At 38.8% G+C, this 20,907-nt stretch overlaps 1 protein-coding gene across 1 annotated transcript in view; it reads left to right on the top strand.

The window, feature by feature from the left end:
• Positions 1–5,430: 5,430 nt before the first annotated feature.
• The window catches only part of NID1 (nidogen 1), a 41,227-nt gene continuing 25,750 nt past the window's right edge, over positions 5,431–20,907 (top strand). The window contains exons 1-10 of the mRNA XM_026085072.1: positions 5,431–5,719; positions 7,030–7,259; positions 7,913–8,340; positions 9,469–9,618; positions 10,908–11,159; positions 12,402–12,602; positions 13,910–14,155; positions 15,213–15,356; positions 17,074–17,202; positions 20,702–20,845. Of these exons, the coding sequence (XP_025940857.1) occupies positions 5,516–5,719; positions 7,030–7,259; positions 7,913–8,340; positions 9,469–9,618; positions 10,908–11,159; positions 12,402–12,602; positions 13,910–14,155; positions 15,213–15,356; positions 17,074–17,202; positions 20,702–20,845 (2,128 nt within the window). The 5' untranslated portion in view covers positions 5,431–5,515. The remainder of the gene's footprint in view (positions 5,720–7,029; positions 7,260–7,912; positions 8,341–9,468; positions 9,619–10,907; positions 11,160–12,401; positions 12,603–13,909; positions 14,156–15,212; positions 15,357–17,073; positions 17,203–20,701; positions 20,846–20,907) is intronic.

Genomic DNA, 20,907 nt, shown 5'->3' with positions numbered 1-20,907 from the left:
TGTCTGTCTGTCTCTGTCTGTCTGTCTGTCTCTTTTTCTGGGAGTGTTTTATTGCTTCTTTTTATGCCTCCTTTTCCTCACTTGCTTAGTTGAGCTAGGACTATCTGTAGAGTGTGTGTGTGATTTGTTCTGGTACAAACCGTGAATATATCTTAACTGTGTGTGTCATCCAGAAGTTTAACATGCTAAAAATATATCTGTTTTATTTCCTGTCAATTTAAATAGAATTATACCCTAAAAGGAAAGATGTACAGTACAGCTGGTCTTGAGACAACGCCCCCCTGAGGCCTTTTGCTTTGCTTTTCTTTCCCTTTTGACAGGAATGTTACTTTAATGAAACCCAGTGCTTACTCTGAATTACTTCTCTTTTTTGGGGGGTTCACACTTTAACTTTCCAGTGTGAGCTTAAAAGGAACAGGGTGAAGTAAAATCATACTATTCACTATCTGTGTCAATATAAATGTATTGTTAAATATGAAAACTAAAAACATTTTTTTCAGTAATGATGAATATTCATTCTCTACACTAGAATCTCTTTACAAAATGCTCATTTTTTAATTTATTTTCATTTAAAGGCTTGCAAATGTTTTCTAGGTGGTAGAGAACCTGCAAGGTTTTTGATCAAGTATTCCCTTAACATTAAATCTGAACTGTCTCATTTATAAGCTACAAGCATAGAATGAAAATGGTTGGCGTTTTTGTATCTCCGTAATAAAATTACTTGGTACAGTTAATTTTTTAGCAATCTAAGAAATGAATAGCCAGAAGCACGCCCCTAATGGGTGAAAAGAGGTGTTAGATGGTTTCTTCTGATCTCTGCTCCCTATTCTATTATATTTAGTAATCCCGATTGAATTTTATCTTAATGTTATTTTAATCTGTTGCATAAATGGGGGGACCATGTAGACACAAAGTCTGCACACTTAAACTCTGATAAATATTTTATACTAATTCTCTGCTCTTTCAAACACCAGTCATCCCTCACAAGAAGATTTAGAGTGGGACTCGGACTGCTTGTGTACAAAAAGTATAAGCAAGAAGAAGGAAGGGAAAAACTTAGACCTGACACTATAAATTCTTACTCTCTACCTGCAACAGGTACTCTTAAGTGCCAGTTTTAAAGGTGGAGTCCACCTCCGTGCTAACATGCCTTAGCAAGCCCACTGTAATGCTCACTGTCTTTCTTGCTGTCTTCCAGTGGTACAATACAGCTGGTGGCTTTTAATTTTGAGGATAAGTCTTAGCTTTGTTTTACAGTGACGATTTATGGTGTGCAGGTGTAACAGATGTTGTGGGAACCATTCTGAAGTAGCTTTCTGTTGCATGGCTGCCTGCAATTGGGGAGTCTGTGCTGGGTTAACCCACCTTGTCTCTGTAGTTCTGTGTTCCTAAAATTCATAGTTCACTTTAGGATCTGCGGCCACTGTAAATCACAAATAGAATAGAGGAAAAATGGTCACTTTATTTGCTTCTTCTCCCCTTTTCTAACATGACCTGCATTCCCATCCTGCTTGTGTAGATTACATAGTGCTTCAATACCTTATATATACTGTTTATGAATAAAGGCAACTTCTTGTTTTTTACATGATCTTAACTTTTGCTGTAGTATTTTTCACTGTAGCATCTAAATACTGATTTATAACTTCTAACTGAATTACTTATGCATCTGGTGAGGATATAGTCCATATAGTTAACCATTTTTTTTAATCACTTCTGATACATCATGTTAGCTATTTGCAAAGTTGAGGCAATGGTTCGTCATGTTGACCATTATCCTGTATCAAGATGGCTGACTGCTGGCCTTTCGCAGGGCACATGCTCTGACCCTGGGTAGTCAAAGGAGGGCTCAAGGGGTGGGTGTGTGCAATACATGAAGGGGTGATTTGTAGCTTAAGTACCTGCACCACCCTTTTTGTGATTTGCTGTATATAGCAGTAGTAATGGTGGTCTGCATTGTAAAGGATGTTGCCAAGACATATGCAGCCAAGATACCTGACAGGCTTGCATGCCCCATGCTGACTGGTTACGTACTATTGTTACCCGTGCTAAAGAAGCCTACAGCAGGTACGTTGAAATGTGCTACAGTCTCTCTTTGTTTTCTGTGAGACATATTGAGAGACTCATCTATTTCCTGTTTTGCTGCAGTAGCAAATCTGCAGAAGTGGGAAGGGTGTGTGTGTGTGAGGAGGGGCTCTGTCTTCATTTCTGCCACTACTGATGTCATCTTGGATACAGATGTTTTTGCACTGTCTCTTCAGGAATATTAAGCATTAGTCTGTGAACAGCTTGCTCTGTAGCTTCACATATCTTTTCCATTCCCTTGGAACAGCTGTTTCTGTGAGGAGCTGAGCGGACTAATTAAAATCTGGATTGTTTTTATGGGGGCCACCAAATTCTCTCCTTTTCCTCTTTGCGTTTTCGTTCTACATTGCAAGCAACAAATATAGTAACCTTAGTAGCAACTGAATTCTGGGGTGTTTAGGTTTTTAGCTTGGTTTGTTGAGAAAGCAAAGATTATGAAGCAACTTCTGAACCTGTTGGTGAATTTCAATAAACTTTAACAGGAGCCTAAAATCTTTATGATCACTAGAAGTTTCATGTCAGTAGCCCTCACAGTTCTTGTGAAGTGTCCTTTAATAATGTTTCCCCTGAAAGGAAGTGTGAGTGCAGTGCTTATTAGATGCTAGAGAACGTCTGGAAATGACTAGGAGGTATTTCAAAAGGGCCTTACAGGGATGAATGACTGCATAATAATTAGGAGATGAAATCTACTGTAGATAAATGTGAATAAGGAAAAGCAATCCTTGCTTCACAGGTAAAATGGTAGACACTGAGCTGACCGTTGTCATTCCAGAGCAAGATCTTGGAGGTGTGATTAAAAAAAAAAATCCACAAAAACATTGGCTCAGTAGTAGTCAAAAAGTGAAACAAATGTTCAGAGTATTAGGAAAGGAGTACAGTACAAACTGGAAATCATCATTATGTCACTGTGTGAATGTGGGGTTCATCTGTGCCTTGACAGATATATGTAGTACTGGCCTCCTTGTTTTCAGAAGGATAAAGTGGCAGAGGGGAGAAAAAATCAGAGGCAATGAGAAGGATCAGAGACATGGAACAGCTTTTATGCAGGGAATGAGTAAATAGGCTGGAAGTCTTTGTTCTGGAGGAGAGATTACACAAGAGGAGAGGTGATAGACTGGACAGGATTTGACAGTGTGTCTGAGTACAAAAGCTAGTGGCCATCAAATGAAGCAGGGAGCCAGGTTCAAAACAAAAAAAAAAAGTAGAAGAGAGCTCGGAGTATGAGTCACAGATCTGTGGAATTCCTTTTTAAAGGAATTTGTGGATGTGTAAAGTTTATGTGTGTTCAAGGGAAGACTAACAAATATTTGAAAGAGATCCACTGAGGGTGACTAAACAGTCAAACCACAGGGAATCCCTTCAGCTGAACATGCCTGGAAGCTGGTTGGTATTCGGTGAAGTACGTGCATGTTTTTCTCTTGCTCTTCTGAGGCCGTAAGCTAGTGGCTGCAGTCAGGGACAGGATGCTGGGTTAGCTGGTTTTGCTGTCTGAGTCACTGTGGCAATTCTTRTGTTCTTCCAGGCATTCACAAAGGTTACATATATTCTGAATGTCTCAAACATGAAAAAGGTCAGTGGCAATTTGTTCTTCTTGGACATGCAATAATCCATGTGAATGAGACAAATCTGTAGAAAATTGCTCTTTTAGTTTCACAGCTTGTGGTGCCAGTTTTGGGAGCTCTGTGCCCGTGTGAGCCACCTGGATATGTGGCAGCAGCTCCAGAGTCCAAGCGCGTGGCTGCCTGCAGGTAGTCAGATGTGTTTCTGGTATCAGGGGATCAAACACCTGAAAATATATTTGTATGTGTCTGATTCATATGGTGCCATACCCACCTGGAAGAAGGGCCTGGAATAAAAAGGTGTGTGGGAGTGCAGTCTATGCACTGCCTCAAGACCAGTAGTCTTGCTTGCCTCTTCTGCGAGAGTCAGCCCTGGTTTATTGTATACACTGTCAAGAGGGTTGGCTGTCACATGAGGCCATGCCCTAGCATCAAGCCATTTTCCATTTTTTTCAGTCAGAGGTGGTGGGCTGCAAGTAATCATCTCACTGGCCAGTTAAATCTCCCTGAGCCAGTCATGTCTGCAGTCTTCAGACCAAGAGTTTCACTTGCATTTATTAATACTAAATCTTTTTCAAGTAATGGAGCCAGTTCTCCATGTTACTGTGACAGGGCACCTGAAGAGGAACTGTCGTTCCCTGCTGTGAGGGAATTTACTGGATGGCCTGTATCTGTCATACAGACTCTGTCTCCTTGGCTTCTAGAGTAAGCAGCAGCTCATTGTGGTCTGCCTTGCACAGTGGCAAAAAAATTCCTAGGAGGATGGTTGTAGTGAAGTGAAAATTAGAGCAGTCCCAGCCAGTCAAAGTCTCTGTCATTGTCTCAGAAGACTTTCACCTAAGCTATTACAATATTTAAGCAGAATGGAGCAGCTTTTTGGGTAGACCTCTCTGTGTAGACTGATATTTTGCCCAGAAATTCTCTTATCACCTTCTGAGGCAGTGCTGTATTAGCAAAGAAAAGCTCAACTGAACCACTTCCATCCTAACAGCCTATGCAGGATTTCATGGAAATGGTACAACCTGTTGTGGCATGACTTCTTCGTGTATGAGGGGAACAAGAGAGAGCTGCTTACTTTCTCCTCTCCCCTTTTTCATCAGTGCCAGACTTTCACAGGAATGAACAGTTTTCTAAACTGTTCAGATTAAGCCTCCTCTGCTTTCATAGTAGAAGTTAAATTCTCAGGGGTGTGACTTCAATACAGCTTCTCTGCAGTCAGCTCTGTTTTAAACACCAAGTAAGAATTTAGCTTACTGGTTAACCAGAGGAGAAACTCTTGCAAGTACTTGCTTCCTCCCCACCATCTCCAGTCTTGCTGTTGTAAAAATACTTTGCAAGAGAGGAACAGTGAAAAAGTGAGATGAGTTTATAATTATCTAAGTGGGTCTGTGCACAGTTCTTTACAGACTCACAGAAGGGATGCACTGGGTCTTGGTTTGTGAGACAACTGGAAACATGTGAAATGTGGGGGTTCTGTACATATTTGTTAGAAGAGGCAATAAAAATTTGAAATTTAAATACCTAAAATCTTGTTCTGGAGGGAGAAGGTTGGTTTATCCCTAAAGTAGACTTTTGGGGAACTGAAATCCTAAGACTCCTGACTTGGGATATAAAACAAAACAAAACTTGTAAAATTTCAGTTACTTCACAAATACCAGACTGACTTTTAGCTCAGTTTATTTTAGAAATACAATGAAAATACCATGATCTCAAGCACATAGGTGTGGGAGACAGTCATATGAACAGTATTTATCTTATGATTTCCACTTTTTTATTAGATTGCCACTAATGGGATTATTGCAGTGAATGAACCTTCAAATGAAGAAGAATATCTTGGTCAGTTCCCAGTCAGTTTTGGGGCTATTGCTCCCTTTATGGCTGATCTGGACACAACAGATGGACATGGAAATGTGTATTACAGAGAAGATTCATCCCCAGATGTCTTACAGCTTGCTTCAGACTACATCAAAAGAGGTTTTCCTGAGACTACATTTGATCCTAGCAGTGTTGTGATTGTTACGTGGAAGCTTGTGGCTCCTTACCGGGCACCTGGAGAAGATGTTACTTTGAAAGAAAAGGTGAATGTTAAGCAGAGCTTTAATACATGTTGGACAGCAAGTTCAGCAGAAGTTTCACACCATAATCTATTGTTCTGAAGGCTTGAATTCCTTTGTGTGTAAATAAATCCTGTACAGTTAAGAATGTATTCTTTTGTTGTTGAAAGGGATGTAGCAAGATGGGAGTTTCCAGAATTTTTACTTGACTTTTATAGTATTTTAGTCATTTAGAAGAAAATGCTTAAGCCTAAATAGATGAATTTCTTTGTATTGCCCAACAATCCTTATTTTGAATCTGTTAGTTGTGATGTGGCAATAGCTGGAAATACTAGGATGTCCTGCTCTGTATCTGTGCGGTATAATCCAGCTGGCTTGCACTGTTCAACAGACTCTTTAAGTCATTTTATTTGGTATCAAACTATCCAAAATGTGATAGGTATATGGACTAGTAGAAACTTTAATTATGCTAAACTGTGAACTCATTTTCAATGGATGACATTGCATTCACAAAAAGCTCATATATTGTAGCTACTCTTTTGGTAAGAGACTATTTATCTTCCTTGATTGAAGAAGTAGGTGGCTTATTTGGAAGAAGCTTATTTTTTGTATTACTTGCATTTCATTTTCCCTTTTTGAAACATGTAAGGTACCATCCTGCAAAGACTTCAGAACATGTGTAACTATGCACTGTAATAATCCCAGCTGGTGAATCTGCTCACAATGTATTAAGTTGAGAGCATCACTGTGACTTAGCAGATCTTATTTTGCCTAACATAATTTCTTGTGCCTGACTTGGCACAACAACTGTTTCACAGTAATGGTTCCACACTGTGGTAGTGATGAGTAGCTGATGTATGAGGTACTGTCTTGATGGTTCCTACAGTATGTAGGAGTGTTCCTACAGAGAATGACAGAGTTGCAACAACATAAAACTTGAACTCTTCTTTAAATATTCTGTTTATAAATATACTCATATCAATTTTATACATCTTTCTAATTAGTCTAGTACATCACTCTGTTTTAAGGAGACTGTCTAGCATGCTCTGCATGTTATAGAATTTAGGACTGTTGTGTTTTAGGCAGCCTCTATGGCTATTTTGTAACACCTTTAACTTACCTTTTAATATTTATCAATATTTAAGCAAAAACTACCATAGCAAAACGTAAGCTTGCTTAATATTGATTTATCTGAAAAGTTGGTTGACCAGTCTATAATAAGTACATGATACATTACCTCTTACAGAAACTCAGATTTTGACTGTAAAATATCATCCTGTTGTCTATCTTGACTATTTTTCCATGAGTAAGTGGATTTTAAATTTTCTTCACAGAGAAACACATTCCAGGCTGTTTTAGCCTCTTCTGACTCCAGTTCCTATGCTATTTTCCTTTATCCAGAAGATAGTTTGCAGTTCTATAGTACATACTCCAAGAATGATGATGGAAAGATTCCTGCTATGGTTGGCTTTAGTCAAGCCTCTACAAATTACTACTTTTGGGAAAAACCAGGATCCTACAATGTCATTGCTAATGATGAAGGCACCATCAGAAACCTACAGAAGTATGCTTCTTTTGTTTGTTTAAACTCCCCAAGAAAATACCGAGGAGTTCCACATTCTTTTTAATAATTGCAGCATGAGACAATGAGAAATTACAAGATGCCATTAGCGACTGCATGAGAAATCGCAAAGTCTGCCTGCCAGTGATAAATATACACCCTCTCAAAGAATATAAGGACTTTGGTCTAATTTGTCAGAAATCCATAGTCCTGTTGTCACTGGTAGCTGCTGTATACTCAGCCCTTCTAAAAATTGGCACTTATTTAGTACTTTAACTCTTAATACTTTTACCTGTACAGTTTTTTCTGCAAAAATGTGGGCAAGAATAAAAGGGAATGTGTTAGAAAGGTCTAACAACTGTTAAGAAAATCTTTGTGGCTCAGATGTCTCCTCCTTTTGTTCCCATCTCTTTGGAGGCAAGGAGGGTAGAAGTTCTCAAGGAGAGCTCTGGCTGTGGAAGGTAAATGCTGCCCAAACTCTCAGGGGTGTGTTATAGCTTAATAAACTGTACCTATTTAGTACTATGTAGAAAAAGATAACCCAGCAGTTTTGTCCTGGTATTTCTCAGTGGAGTATAACATTTTATGTGTAGGATGTAAATATCACAGAATTTGTACTTGACCAGTTCGATTTGGCATATGCTTCTCTTTGACAGAGGTAGCAATGCTGGCAGGCAAGGTGTCTGGGTGTTTGAGATTGGTAGCACGTCTGACAGTATTGTGCCTGCCAAGATCAGCAGCGTTTTGGAGAGCCTAGAGTCAAGTGAACAAGACCAAGAGATGACTTCAAAACCGTTTATGTCAGATTATGGCTCCACTGAAATAAGACTGGAACACGTAACCAGCACTATGGACAGTACAGAAGGGGATCAGCCCCACATTACATTTAGTGTTTCTCACCTACCTGCAGAAGACTTTATGACTTCATACCAAGATGTAACAGAAACACCTTCAACTGAGTCTTTTTACGGTCAGCAAGATTTCCCAACAGCAAAAGCTCCACCTCGCCAGTTCCAAGTTCAGCAGTTCCCGCCACAACAACCCCAGGTCATAGATGTGGAAGAATTTGATGAAACTGGGATAGGTAAGGTCTCTTGTAGTGCTTGGGTCCTTGTACGGTGGGTAGGTTGGAAAAAATCAGAGATGCACATGAAATTGAGTTATTAAAGGAGTAATCTGTTTCCTTCTCACTACCTTCATATTTAAAAATCTGCGCATATTTAATGAGTTTGTGTTATTCATGGAGGCAGTTAGGTTGGATGTCACCTCTGATTCAGATCCTGCCAGTTTAGTCAACTTATCCTACTAGTCAAGCTCACAGGAGAGCAAGTCTGCAATGTATCTGTGAGACCTGAATCTGTCCTAAGGAAAGCCTCCTATAGGGATACTGGTATTTCTAAAGCCAACACATTCTTGGTAGAAACTACTTTATCCATGTCTTTTACCCAGGACTGTTGTTAAAAGTATGATCTGAACTTCAATAGCTGCATTAACTGGCTGTTTCTAGTAAGGATTTTATGATCAGATCTATTGAAACCTAGTTTTTTGCCTTTCATAGACATGCTATTGAATACAGGTGATTTAATAAAGGCTGAGAATAGCATCTGCTGTAAAAATTGTCAACTTAGGGTTTCATGGCCTTGTGTTTTACAAGGACAGGATTGGCAAATCTAACTTCTGAGGGAGTGTTTATAGAAAATTCAAAACRGTATGACTGACTGCCCAGATGTTAAATGTTCCTTGAACTAGATGAGAAGATTGCCATCTCTATGAATTAATGGAGTAAGCCGCTAGAATTACAGGGTACATCAGTTGGTACGGGCTCCTAAGTACTGTATTGATGCGGTTTGTTCTGAGTTTAGAGAGGCTACTTTTTGCTTTGGTTTGGAAACCAGAACATGTTAAACTTTCTGTGTATTTTTTTTTTCACCAAGACAGYTTGTAAACCACTGTATATTAATACAGATCCACTGAAGTCAATAGAACTACACAGATTTCTAACATCTGAAGCCCTGATGTTTTCTGGAAAATAGTGGACTGTTACTTGCATATTGCAACGTTAGCATAAGTCAATTGCAGTTGTTTGTTTTCTGTAAAGACAATGTGAAAAACCTGATCCAGTGAGTCTACTGGGATTTCAAAACTACACCTGGGATGTGTGAATACTATAGTAGCTACTTCTAGTTTAAATGGCTGATCTTATTTTCTGCAGTGTTCCGCTACCACACGGATGTCCAACAGACCTGTGCTAACAACCGTCACCGGTGCTCCATTCATGCTATTTGCAAAGATTATCCCAATGGATTTTGTTGCAGTTGTATTGCTGGTTACAAAGGAAATGGCAGACAGTGTGTAGCAGAAGGTAACTTTTGAAAATTGGACACACATGCAGCAATTACACATGACATTTTTGAATGAGACAACCTATTTTCAAGAGTAAAAAAAAGATATGTCATAAATACTTCTTAAAAGATTTATCAATAGAGATGTTTTGAAAGGTATATTAAGAAGTGAGCTATACTTTAAAAAAGGATTGTTTTTTTAAATGAAGCAAATTATTTTGGGTGATCAATTAAATGCATTATATTTTAGTTTGACTTTTTAGAGCAAATAAACTCCTATGTAACAGACATAACTTAATCAATAGCATAACATCCAGTGTTTATTACTGGAATTACAGTAATGAAGTTCCAATGTGTTGTATAATCTGATCTGGTCACCAGTCTAGAAATGGACAATTTAAAAGGGATGAGCAAATTAACTTTGATCATCAAAGTAAAAAGCATGGCTCTTCTTTATCTGATTCTTAAGCTTCTTTACTAAAGGGCTAATCTGCCAGGTTTTTGTTAGATATCCATTTAAACTTTGTTCCTGTGCAAGATCCATGAAGGAATTTCTTATGTATACACTGGTAATCCTCACAGTGACTTGACTCAGACTATAGATGCATTTCAACAACTAAAATAGCTGACTGCAGACTTCATGTTTTATAAGGCAGGAAAGCAAAAACTACTGCTTAGCATTCAGTTGATGGATTTTCCAGAGAAGGAAACAAAGCCTCTGATGATAATGCAACATGAGCTTATCTTAGGTACTTAGGAAATTATATATAGAAGACACTTAGTAATCCAACGTAACTACCTCTATACTTCTTCTTAAAACAATTTTTCTCTAAAGTGGGTTTATTTTCCACATCTTCAGGTAAATAATCAAGTTATTCTGAATGCCTAATGGTGGTAGCCTTCTAATAGGGGATGACCAAATTTGCATTCAGGAGGTATTGATATGAAGTGTGATCTTCCACTGAAATTACTGTATGCCACTTATGGTCAGAGATACTGTAACAACTTAGTCTGTTCATTGAGTTATCCACAGATGAAAAATTGTTAATGAGGATAACAAACATCTCTTTAGGCAGTTATAGCCATTCAGTCACCGTGTAATGACAAAAACATATATAACCAAATTCACACACTGTTTGTAGGCAGTTTCCTGCCTAGCCTGTCTATTTAATTGTTTTTTGCTTGTTTGTTGTTTTTGCTCTTCGTGTTGATATTAATATCTTTGAACACAGTGAATGCTCTGAACATGTTTCTTGGAGAGTATGTGAGAACTGTCATTTTATTCTGATTCACTGTATTGATTTGCCAGGATCTCCTCAGAGGGTCAATGGGAAAGTCAAAGGAAGAATCTTTGTGGGAAATAACCCAGTTCCAGTGATATTTGAGAATACTGACCTCCACTCTTATGTTGTGATGAACCAAGGGCGTGCCTACACTGCCATCAGCACAATCCCAGAGACTTTGGGGTATTCTTTACTGCCTCTTGCCTCTATTGGAGGTATCATAGGATGGATGTTTGCTGTGGAACAAGAAGGATATAAAAATGGATTCAGTGTTACTGGTAACTTTTTAATTAAAATAGTGTTTAAAAATGGTGTTATTCTTTCATCTGGCTTGAGATAAAAGAAATGCTTATCTAGAAGCAATACAGGGTGAAAAATTTACTTGTTCTGAGTTGAAAATGGATTGCTTTGTCATGATCCTTTTCATTTTTCCTGTTTACATTGTATTGATATTGGGATTTCTATTTTACAATCAGTGCACAAGCATGTAAGTCTCTTACAGAGAAGGATAACGGATCGGCCAAGGAGAATGAATTGGCCAGTTCCCATATAAGAAACAGATTATAAGAAATTATCTGATTTTTGGTAGCAAAGTATGCAGAACTACTGCAATAAGATGCCTGTAGTCTACAAGAGGTGTAACATATTAATTGCCAGTGGTCTTCTAGAGCTGCACCCTAGCTGCATTTTCACCTCCTTGCTGCCTCCCGTCTCTGTTGCTGATTTCATTCTCCTGACAGACTTCTTTTCAGGGAATTAATATCTAATTAGGTCTGTCTTAGATTGTGCCAAGGGCACAAAACACAGTGGAAGTCTGACCTCGTGAAGGTCTGAAATTCTAAACAAGGAATTTCTGCATGAGATGCTAATGAGTCTTTTAACTTGTTTGAGGAAACCCCACTTCAGAATTAAGGCTCTTCATAAGTAGATATGGGCCTGGACTCTTACTTGTGCACGTGAATTTAAGCCGTAGGTCCAGCCTGTTTTAGGAGAACACGTGCTTTCTTTTTTTTCCTTTACAGTGCTGTAGTGTGAATTTAGATTAATATCATCATTGTGTTAGCTGAGCATAACTTTTTTTTTTTTTGATTTTGTGTGTTTAAGGTTTTTCCTGGAATTTACAACATGCATTTCTCTTGATTTTGATTTGGAAATAAGTGTATTGAATCTCTTTAACTGACTGTATTTTCAATGGAGATATTTTCCCTAAAATGTACAACTCCTTTCCCATTTTAACTAATATGATAAAATCAAAGGTTTTGGTGAACTTTTTTAACTACTACTTCAGGCTTACTTGCAGCTCAGCATGTTCAATGCTTAAGATAGTTTACTTACAGTATCCAAAGGTATTATCTGTACACCTCTGGAAGTTATTTCTGTAGGAACCSAAAACATTAGCAATTACACTGCATAAAAGCTGGCAGAAAATACTGATTTATATTTTAGCTACTAGAAACAATAGTTTGATAGAAGGATTCAGAAATTACTATTAAGTGCTTTAACTAATACTGTTTCTTTAGGTGGTGAGTTTACACGGCAAACTGAAGTAACCTTTCTTGGCAACAACGAGAAGCTGGTTATCAAACAGAAATTCAGTGGAATTGATGAGCATGGTCACCTTACCATCAGCACAGAAATGGAGGGCAGAATACCTGAGATCCCCTCTGATTCATCAGTCCATATAGAACCATACACTGAGCTCTATCACACTTCTAGTTCTGGTAAGGTGCCCTAAGAATGAAATCATATGAGAGTGCATGTTTCTCAGAGTGGAAAGTAAGACAATCTGAAAAAATGTTATTTTATTGCATTCTTCACAGGTGTATTTTTGATTCTTCAATTAATACAAAGTTGTTTTTTGCCTCTTAGGAACAGGTCCTGGAAAAGGTGGATTGTAACTGAGGCAATGCAAATACTTCTAATCTTTTTATTGAAGAGTTTCTGAGTTTAACTTTCTGTGAACTGATGTTTGCAAAACACACCAGATTCCCTTTCCATTGGTCTTGTTCTTACACTGCTGATGGCAGTCATACAGCTTACAAAACTTTTTGTGGTGTCCACAGCTCTTCAGTAGGAGCTRGACTGGGATATACATATCTGTAGGGATTTTGTCATTAAGCAGGCTTTGGTCTTGTCCAGCGAAAGCGTACAAACTGTTTATGCCCCAGTACATGTTACATAAGCTGCATAGCAGTGACCATGCCATATGCTGGTAACAAGCATTTGTCAGTATCATTTGAATTTAATTTGAATGACTGACCAGAAAATTAAAACGCTCTTAATTTCATTACCAATTTTTTCTCACTATCTTTTCAGTGCTTTTCTCAATTCCTTCTTTCAAAGTCTGAGATTTGGTAAGAGCGATCTGTGTTTCATGTCACCATTTACAGTAGGATACCTCTCATTTTGCTTTCTTCTTCTTGGATAAAATCATGGGTGTTTCAACACAACAAAATCAAAGTGTGGCTGGAGTGTTGCTGCCGGCCAGCCAGCCCCACTGTCAAAGAGCAATAAAGATGCAGCAGCCTGGGGTGTACCCAAGCAGCCGAGTGCATTTGGATACTTGGGAGAATACACTTCGCTCCAAGGGCATGTTCTGATTGCTAGAGACAGCTCAAACTGGTGTAGCTGCATCATTGCTGCTCTATTTCCACTAGGGTCTGGCTTCAGTAGCCAGTTTTGAACCCCTCTTTCTGTTTCGCCTATTGTTGTGAACTGTGATGTCTTGGAGGCAACAAGAAGCTTCCACTTAGTGCCAAACTACTTCAAAGTTTCAGAGGAGTTGTTTGGGCAGTGTATGCTGTGTTAAACATCTGCCTACTCTGCAGAAAGGCTATCCCCTCTGGGGGAAGCATCACGCCCCAGAGTAAAGTTCAATTTTTAGATTTTGTCTAGGTATATTATATGGCTCGTTCTTCAAGGCTTTGCTATCTGAGAACAAAATAAGCCTAGTCAAGTGACATTTTATTCCTTTGCCTGGAAATAGGTCTGCTTTAATAGCTTCTTGCTGTTTGTTGCCATTCTACAGTGATCACTTCATTGTCCACCAGGGAGTACACAGTGACAGAGCCGGAAAGGGATGGGATTGCTTCCTCTTACACGGCTGCCTATCAGTGGCGACAAACCATCTCCTTTGATGAATGCATTCATGATGACTCTCACCATGCCACTTCTGCTACTCAGCAGCTCTCAGTAGACAGTGTGTTTGTCCTGTATAACAAAGATGAGCAGATTCTGCGATATGCCATGAGTAATTCCATCGGCCCAATCAGTGGTATGTATGAATTGGAAATCTTTCATTTTTTCTCTTTCAAGAATAGTTAAGAGCCAAGCTCCTATATTCTTCTAGCCTAACTTAGCTGGGTGCTAATGAATTAATTAGTTGCATAGGTCACTGAAAGTCTGTTTCCATCCATTAAGAAGAAAAATAACACTGTTGAAGGGTGTATTTTTACTTGGGGGAGGTGCTTATCTCCTCTTGAAATCGAGTGGAGTTTGTGTGCTGAATTCATTGAAATATTCTCCACATATCAGCTTGAATCTATTGCTGCTTAGATGCATGGAATGTATCATTGATCTTTACCTGAATTATTGTTCCTTTGTTAATTTTTTTTTTTTTTTTTTATTGACAGAACAAAGGGGAGAACAGGGGAATAAGATCTGCCATTGGAAAGACTAGTTTCTATAGTTCACCTTGAAACATGACACTATATCTTTGGAAGTTAGGCAGCTTATGAAATGTCTTATTGAGACTAGCTGAAAACTTGCTAGCATTTTGTCAATGTGTTTCCTTAATTTGCAGTTGTTCTATTTTTTTTTATTTTTTTTCCTGGAAAGGTTGCTTGTGAGCCTGTCTCCAATTTTTTCCAAATGCACTAAAATCAGAAGAAAGCAAAGGAACAATATGAAAATGTGTATCAGATGAGCACAGGAAGCACTGTGCTCTTTTTTTTAATCTATCTATCTATCTATCTATCTATCTATTTTTACTCCAAAGATAAAGTTCTACTAATTACAATGAACAAAATGGGCATTAAGAATCATATTTGGGGCATAGGGTCAGTTGTTATCTTTGTCAGTTTTTCAGTTGGTTTTCTTTTTTTGTTTGTTTTTAGCTCAACAATTCTTTGCAGAAGTAACAAGGAATACAGGTGCTGTTGTCATATATTTGAGACTCACATCCTGCATATTGCCTGCAGGGCCCCCTCTTCCTAGTGCAAAACATGTTCTCTTTCCTTATTTGATGCACACTACAAGCAATCTTCTGGGCTGTATCTTGGTCCTTCTACTTGGACAGAGTCATTATGACTAAACATGGTCTCTCTTGTCAGATGGTTCTGCTGATATTAACCGGAATCCTTGCTACACTGGTACCCATAACTGTGACACCAATGCAATATGTCGTCCAGGAATGGGGAACCATTTCTTCTGTGAATGTTCAGTTGGCTTCCGTGGAGATGGACATGTTTGTTATGGTATGAGAAGCCTTTCATTACAAAATGACAGCTAACGCAGAGTCTGGTTTCTTTGGAATGAGTTGACCTTCAGGACTAGCTATTCCAGTAAAATGAACTGTCCTAAGAGGTTGGTTTTGGGAGAGATAGTTGAGAGGGATGCTGGAACAGCCGGCATATCTGAATAACCAATTTAAGCAAATTTATCTCCCCTGAAGGGTCAAACTTGAGTATTTCTTGCTAGCTTACAAGGCATCTTTCATACCTAATTCCTGTTTTCATAAAACTTGTAGGAACTTACCTGTGAGAATTTTACTGTAAAATCTGGTTAAAATCAGTCTGCTACGTTGAAAGTTCTTGAGGGAGAGGAGGAATGGCATACGCACTTGCATACAGAGAACAGGTGCATAGGATACAGGGCTGCGATGGAGCCCCTTGAAACCATCTTTTTCAAGATCTAACTAGAAACTTTTTTTCAAGAAATCTTTCATTCTCCAGCTCTGTACAGCATTCCTGTTGCCTAAAATCTGCTCTCTGTAGTATATGACAGGATTCTGAGATCCTTTGTAAGAGTTATAAAAAAGGTTAAAGCTCCACTTCTTTATTTAGTTTTCATCTTGGCATGAAGTGTGTTGTTAGGTTGACAAAGCTAGGATTGCTTTGCAGTACGAAGTTTTCTTCTCTTTCATATTTTAATCTGTTCTGCATGCCCCAGATCATATTAGAAACTTAATAAAGGCCCCGTGCTTACTGGAGGATTTTAAAATCTGATTATGCAAGATATGAGGTACACAACTTGCAGCAGAAAGTAATGAAGCAAAATCTCCACATGAGCAAATGTCTTCCACATGTTAAGTTAGCTAAACTCCAGTTGCTGACTGTTACGTAGCACTATTTAGTAAAAATTTAGATCATTTTAGTTTTTGAACATGTGATCTCTACCTCTTATATGTGTGTGCATATTTATTAGCAGACAGTAACCTTTTGGAATAAACCTAGTTATTGCATGTAAGGTCAAAAGTCTGTACTTTAAAACCAAATTTAAAGGTTTTATCTCCAGTGTTAGTTTAGTCCGTATCTTAACATAATAATACGCATTACTTCTGTGTATTTGTTGTCTCCTGTCCTTAAAAAGAATTTGCAGGTTATTGTAGAGCATGTGTTTTTTAAGGTGTTTGGTTTTTGTTTCATAATCAGATCACAGCACAAATACATTTTCACCTCTTGAAAATGAGTGTATTAATGAAATATGCATCCCTATGAGTTAACTGAGTTAAAAAAAAAAAAAATCACAAATGAGAACAACAGCGCCAACTGTCCCTCCCAGTCTTCCAGTCCTGTGAGCTGAGCAGCAGTGTGGATTAGAGATATATGTGGATAACAAAAAGGGAACTCTCTCCTAAAGTTCCTGTTCTCCCAGTAGCCATCGCTACTTCTAATCACTTTGTAGCCTGCATTTTCTTTCTCAGTGCTTCCTCCTCTTCCCCCTTTGATTTCCTGTCCCTTGTCCTTAGTACCCTGCTGTAGCACCTCTTCTGATTTTTTGCAGATTAACTGAGGGCACAGTTACCTGAAAACTTATTTTCAGGTTACTAATATATTATAAGAGGTGTGATCTATCCAAGATATGGATTAAATACAGAAGGTTGCTGTTATTCAACAGTTGCACAGTTTCTGCTTTTCTGGCTCCTGTATTGAATGCAGCATTGTAATAACTGGAATCCTTATAATAATCTAGATGTTGATGAATGCTCAGAGCAACCAGTGTTATGTGGCAGTAATGCAGTGTGCAGTAACCAGCCGGGAACCTACCGATGTGAGTGTGTTGATGGATACCAGTTTGCAGCAGATGGGCGGACGTGTGTTGGTGAGTTTCAGATTTCTTAACGCACTGCCTGGCTGATTTTGGGTTGTGCTTTGTCTCGCAGAACCAGGAGACAGAGCTTCTAGGAGCTGTGCTACTTCTAACTTGAGTTGAATTTAGAAGTTTGTGCAGCAGTTATTGATTACAATCCATTAGGTAACCGAAGAAGGTGCCTACAGTACTTTGTTTTCCTCTCATAAAAATTGCCCATTCATATTTTATCCAAATATAAAATGGAATTGTTTATTGAATGCTTCTACCTTTTCTGTACCGTTATTTAGCTGCAGACTTCACATGGAAGCAAAATTCAAATTTGTAAAAGAAAAAGAATTAGTGGGAGCCATTATTAATTTGCCCTCATTTCACAGCATCTCACTCTCAACACTAGGTGTTGCATGTATTACACCATCACTTTAAATCATTTTCTGTAGTCTTGAGCTTTGGCTTTTTGGAGTTTGTTTTTTTTCCCCCTTTGTTAATTCTAATCCAAAATAAATGTTTCTGATTCATCATTTAAACAAGGCAGTGCCCAGGTCAAAACAAGTGTGTCTAGGCTATTTGCAGGCTTATCCTGAAGTGATTGTTAACCATGCAGAAAAGAAATTACAACTGCAGATCATTTCACTGAAAAAATCTTTGGGATTCTGAGGAAACCTAGCTGGTGTGATAATGGACCATTAAAGCTCCAAATTCRGTAGTTGTCACTGAATTATGTTTATTTAATGTTTTTAAAACATTTCCCTATAGGAAGCCTGAGTTAACCTGTGCTTGCCAGACTAGATTCTCTTACCAAGGGCTCTTTTTTCTTATTTGTTCTGTTTTTTCACTAAAATGTAAAAATTCCATGTGGTAGCTGCAGAGTTTGAAGGTGTTTATGTGGGTTGTGTATTGAAAGCGAATTTTCCTTATAGAGGGAAAACCCATGAGCTTTACCCTAGTGAACATTAAGCTGCTTCTTTTGGGTGTCAGTTACATTGCAAATATTAAAGGCTATAAACCCCCAAAATCTRCAAATGGCAGATGGAGAAAGGGTTATGACTCTTCTGCTAGAGCTCCAACTGTCTGGTTTTTGCTGTTTGACTGTTGAATAATATTTAAGGCAGGGTATCTTATCTACTTCCAGTTTGGAAGTCTCCTCAGTGGGGAAATTTCTCTGGGCAGAGAGGATAGGATATAGATTAGCTTTTTTAATTAGAGTTTTTGTCTTAATTTTGCAGCCTGACAGTTTTCATAAACACTTATTTTTGCATCATACTCTCCATACCTGATATCAAGGGACAAATCAACAAGTTTAAAGTGCAGAAAACAATTACATGCTTTCACAGTCTTGGTTTTACTATTCCAAACATGCCAAGCCCTTTCAGCCTCATCTTTTAAAACAGGCTTTATTTATTTATTTATTTATTTATTTACTTTTTTCATACTTCTCTGATTAGCCTAGTAACGTTGCATGCTTAAGTTTGAGTTCATATTTCTTGCACCTGGATGACAAGACCTGTACACACTGTTCCAGTGTGACTGGACCAGTTCCTCTCTCTTTTGAAAATGACTGAAACAGGTGGGGGTCACCTTTGCTTCTTTCATGACTGCTTCATGGTGGCAGCTCAGTTACCCTGTGATCAGCTAATCCGTTCAGATCTCTGCTCATCATAGCTGTTCCCAACTGAAGAGCCTCCGTCTTACCTGAGAAAGTTGCATTACTTCCCCTAGATGTGGGACCTTGCATGCTGTGTATTACATTCCAGTGCAAGTCCATCTCTCTGGTCCAGTAGGAGTTACCATTTGCATCTGCTCACAGTGCACCCTGACCCTCCCCTTTATTGCAGAACAGTTGGAAAAGGCAACTTCCGCCAAGATACTGGAAGGGATAGGGTGCGATGTGGGAGTGGAGCTTTATATTATTTCCATTATATCCACCACTGCCCTTTTGATGCTTCGACCTGAAAGGAAACCTCCTTCTCTCGAGGCATGACCTTGCTGGCATCATTATACCCCTTTCCCATGAAGCTGATCTGACACACTTGTTCCAAATGCTTATTCCAATTCCTTGCTTAGCTTGAATGATTTCAGTTTGATCCCTTCCTTCAATCAAAACCAAATTTTGCATCCATAAGTCTGAGCAGGCGGAAGATGAACTGTATTTTCCCAAAGGGATGAAAATAAATGTTATGGTGTTCTTGTTCCCCTTCCCACAGGGGAGGGGTTTACAGCCCATAGACAACTTGAACTCCTGAAGAGACGGCAGTTACCCTCTTTGTGCTTTTGCTGCTTGCTCTGGGATACCAGCTCTGACTCAGCTTTTCTGGAACTGCAGCTTTTTCATACCAGCTCTGTGACTCACCAAATGGCATAATAGAGTTGTGAATAAATGCTGTTCTCTTATTTGTAGACTGAAGAATAGAAGGACTCAGGGACTTCTTAGGAACTCAGAGTCTAAAATGGGTGGTTTTAAATGCAGTCCTAAATAGGTAATTTTGCAGTCTAAAACTTACTTCATCAAGTAGAACATATCTCCTAAATGATTCTAACAATGTCATCTCCCCCAGAGAAATGGAGAAAATGGCTGTTTTCAGATCTTGCTATGATCACAAGATTTTGTTATTTTCATGCTGATACTGTGGTAGTTTCCATCTGTGTGTGTGGTGAAAGGAGCATTGTAGAGTCTGCTCTCAGCACCCTGACAGCTCTTAGTAAGAACTGTGTAAAGAAAGCCTCAGTGATGCCTTGCTATAGCAGCTGGAAGTCTATTCCTAGATGCACATGCTGCAGACTTGTGTATTTCTGGGATCAAGAATTTTGTAGTATTTTGCCTCTTTCTTTTTTAAATATCATGGTCTCCTTTACTCTTCCTTGGCATATCAGGTAGGCATGGGGAGAGCTCTGGAGACTGGTTGAAATATATTTGTGTGTAAAACAATGAAATGCTGTCAGAGTCACTGCTGTCAACACTGACAAAGTAAGTTATGGAAAGCTGCAGGACTGGTCCCAGCTGCCACAATTAGTCAAAATCTCTCCATTAGTTGGCAAATGTGTTTACCTCCTATTGAGTGAGTCACAGTTCTTATTTGTTGCCAAGTGACAACAACCCTGGGTCAATGCTAGGTTAGTGTAGCAGGATATCTAATAATTCCCAGTGCAGTGAACTGGCCGCTTAGCTAATATGTGAGGTGTCTCTGTGAGATTCCTTACATTTCTTGTTCCAGGACTCTTTTCTATAAACAAAAGTATCTTGGATGTTAGAGTCTGTGACTGTGGTAGCCTTTCTCTCATACTGCATGTTAACAAACGTTTGTGAGATGCTGAGAGGAGTCAGCCCCTTTCTTTGTAAAACATTGTTAAACATGTAATGTCAGTGAAAAGGGAGATCTYGGCAAAAAAACCCTTTCCTTTCTCTTTTGTATGCTTTCACAGCTGTTCTCTCTCTACAAATGTCTTACAAGCTTCAGACTTTGAGGAGGGAAATTCAAATTTTCATCTCTTTTTTTTTATATATTACCTGCAGCTGTTGAATATGCCATAAACCATTGTCAGACAGGCACACACAACTGCGACATTCCTCAGCGCGCCCAGTGTGTATACACCGGAGGGTCTGCCTACATCTGCTCATGTCTCCCTGGCTTCTCTGGTGACGGGCGTGCCTGTGAGGGTGGGTAGCACTATTTGTTGTGGGTTTTTTAATACTCTTTATTGTACAACTCGGCTGGTTAT

The sequence above is a fragment of the Apteryx rowi genome, unplaced genomic scaffold (genome assembly GCF_003343035.1).
Source record: "Apteryx rowi isolate R43461 unplaced genomic scaffold, aptRow1 scaffold_66, whole genome shotgun sequence".
Taxonomy (NCBI): Eukaryota; Metazoa; Chordata; class Aves; order Apterygiformes; family Apterygidae; genus Apteryx; species Apteryx rowi.
The sequence above is the reverse complement of the archived record's forward strand: the minus strand, read 5'-3'. Positions and strand labels throughout refer to the sequence as shown.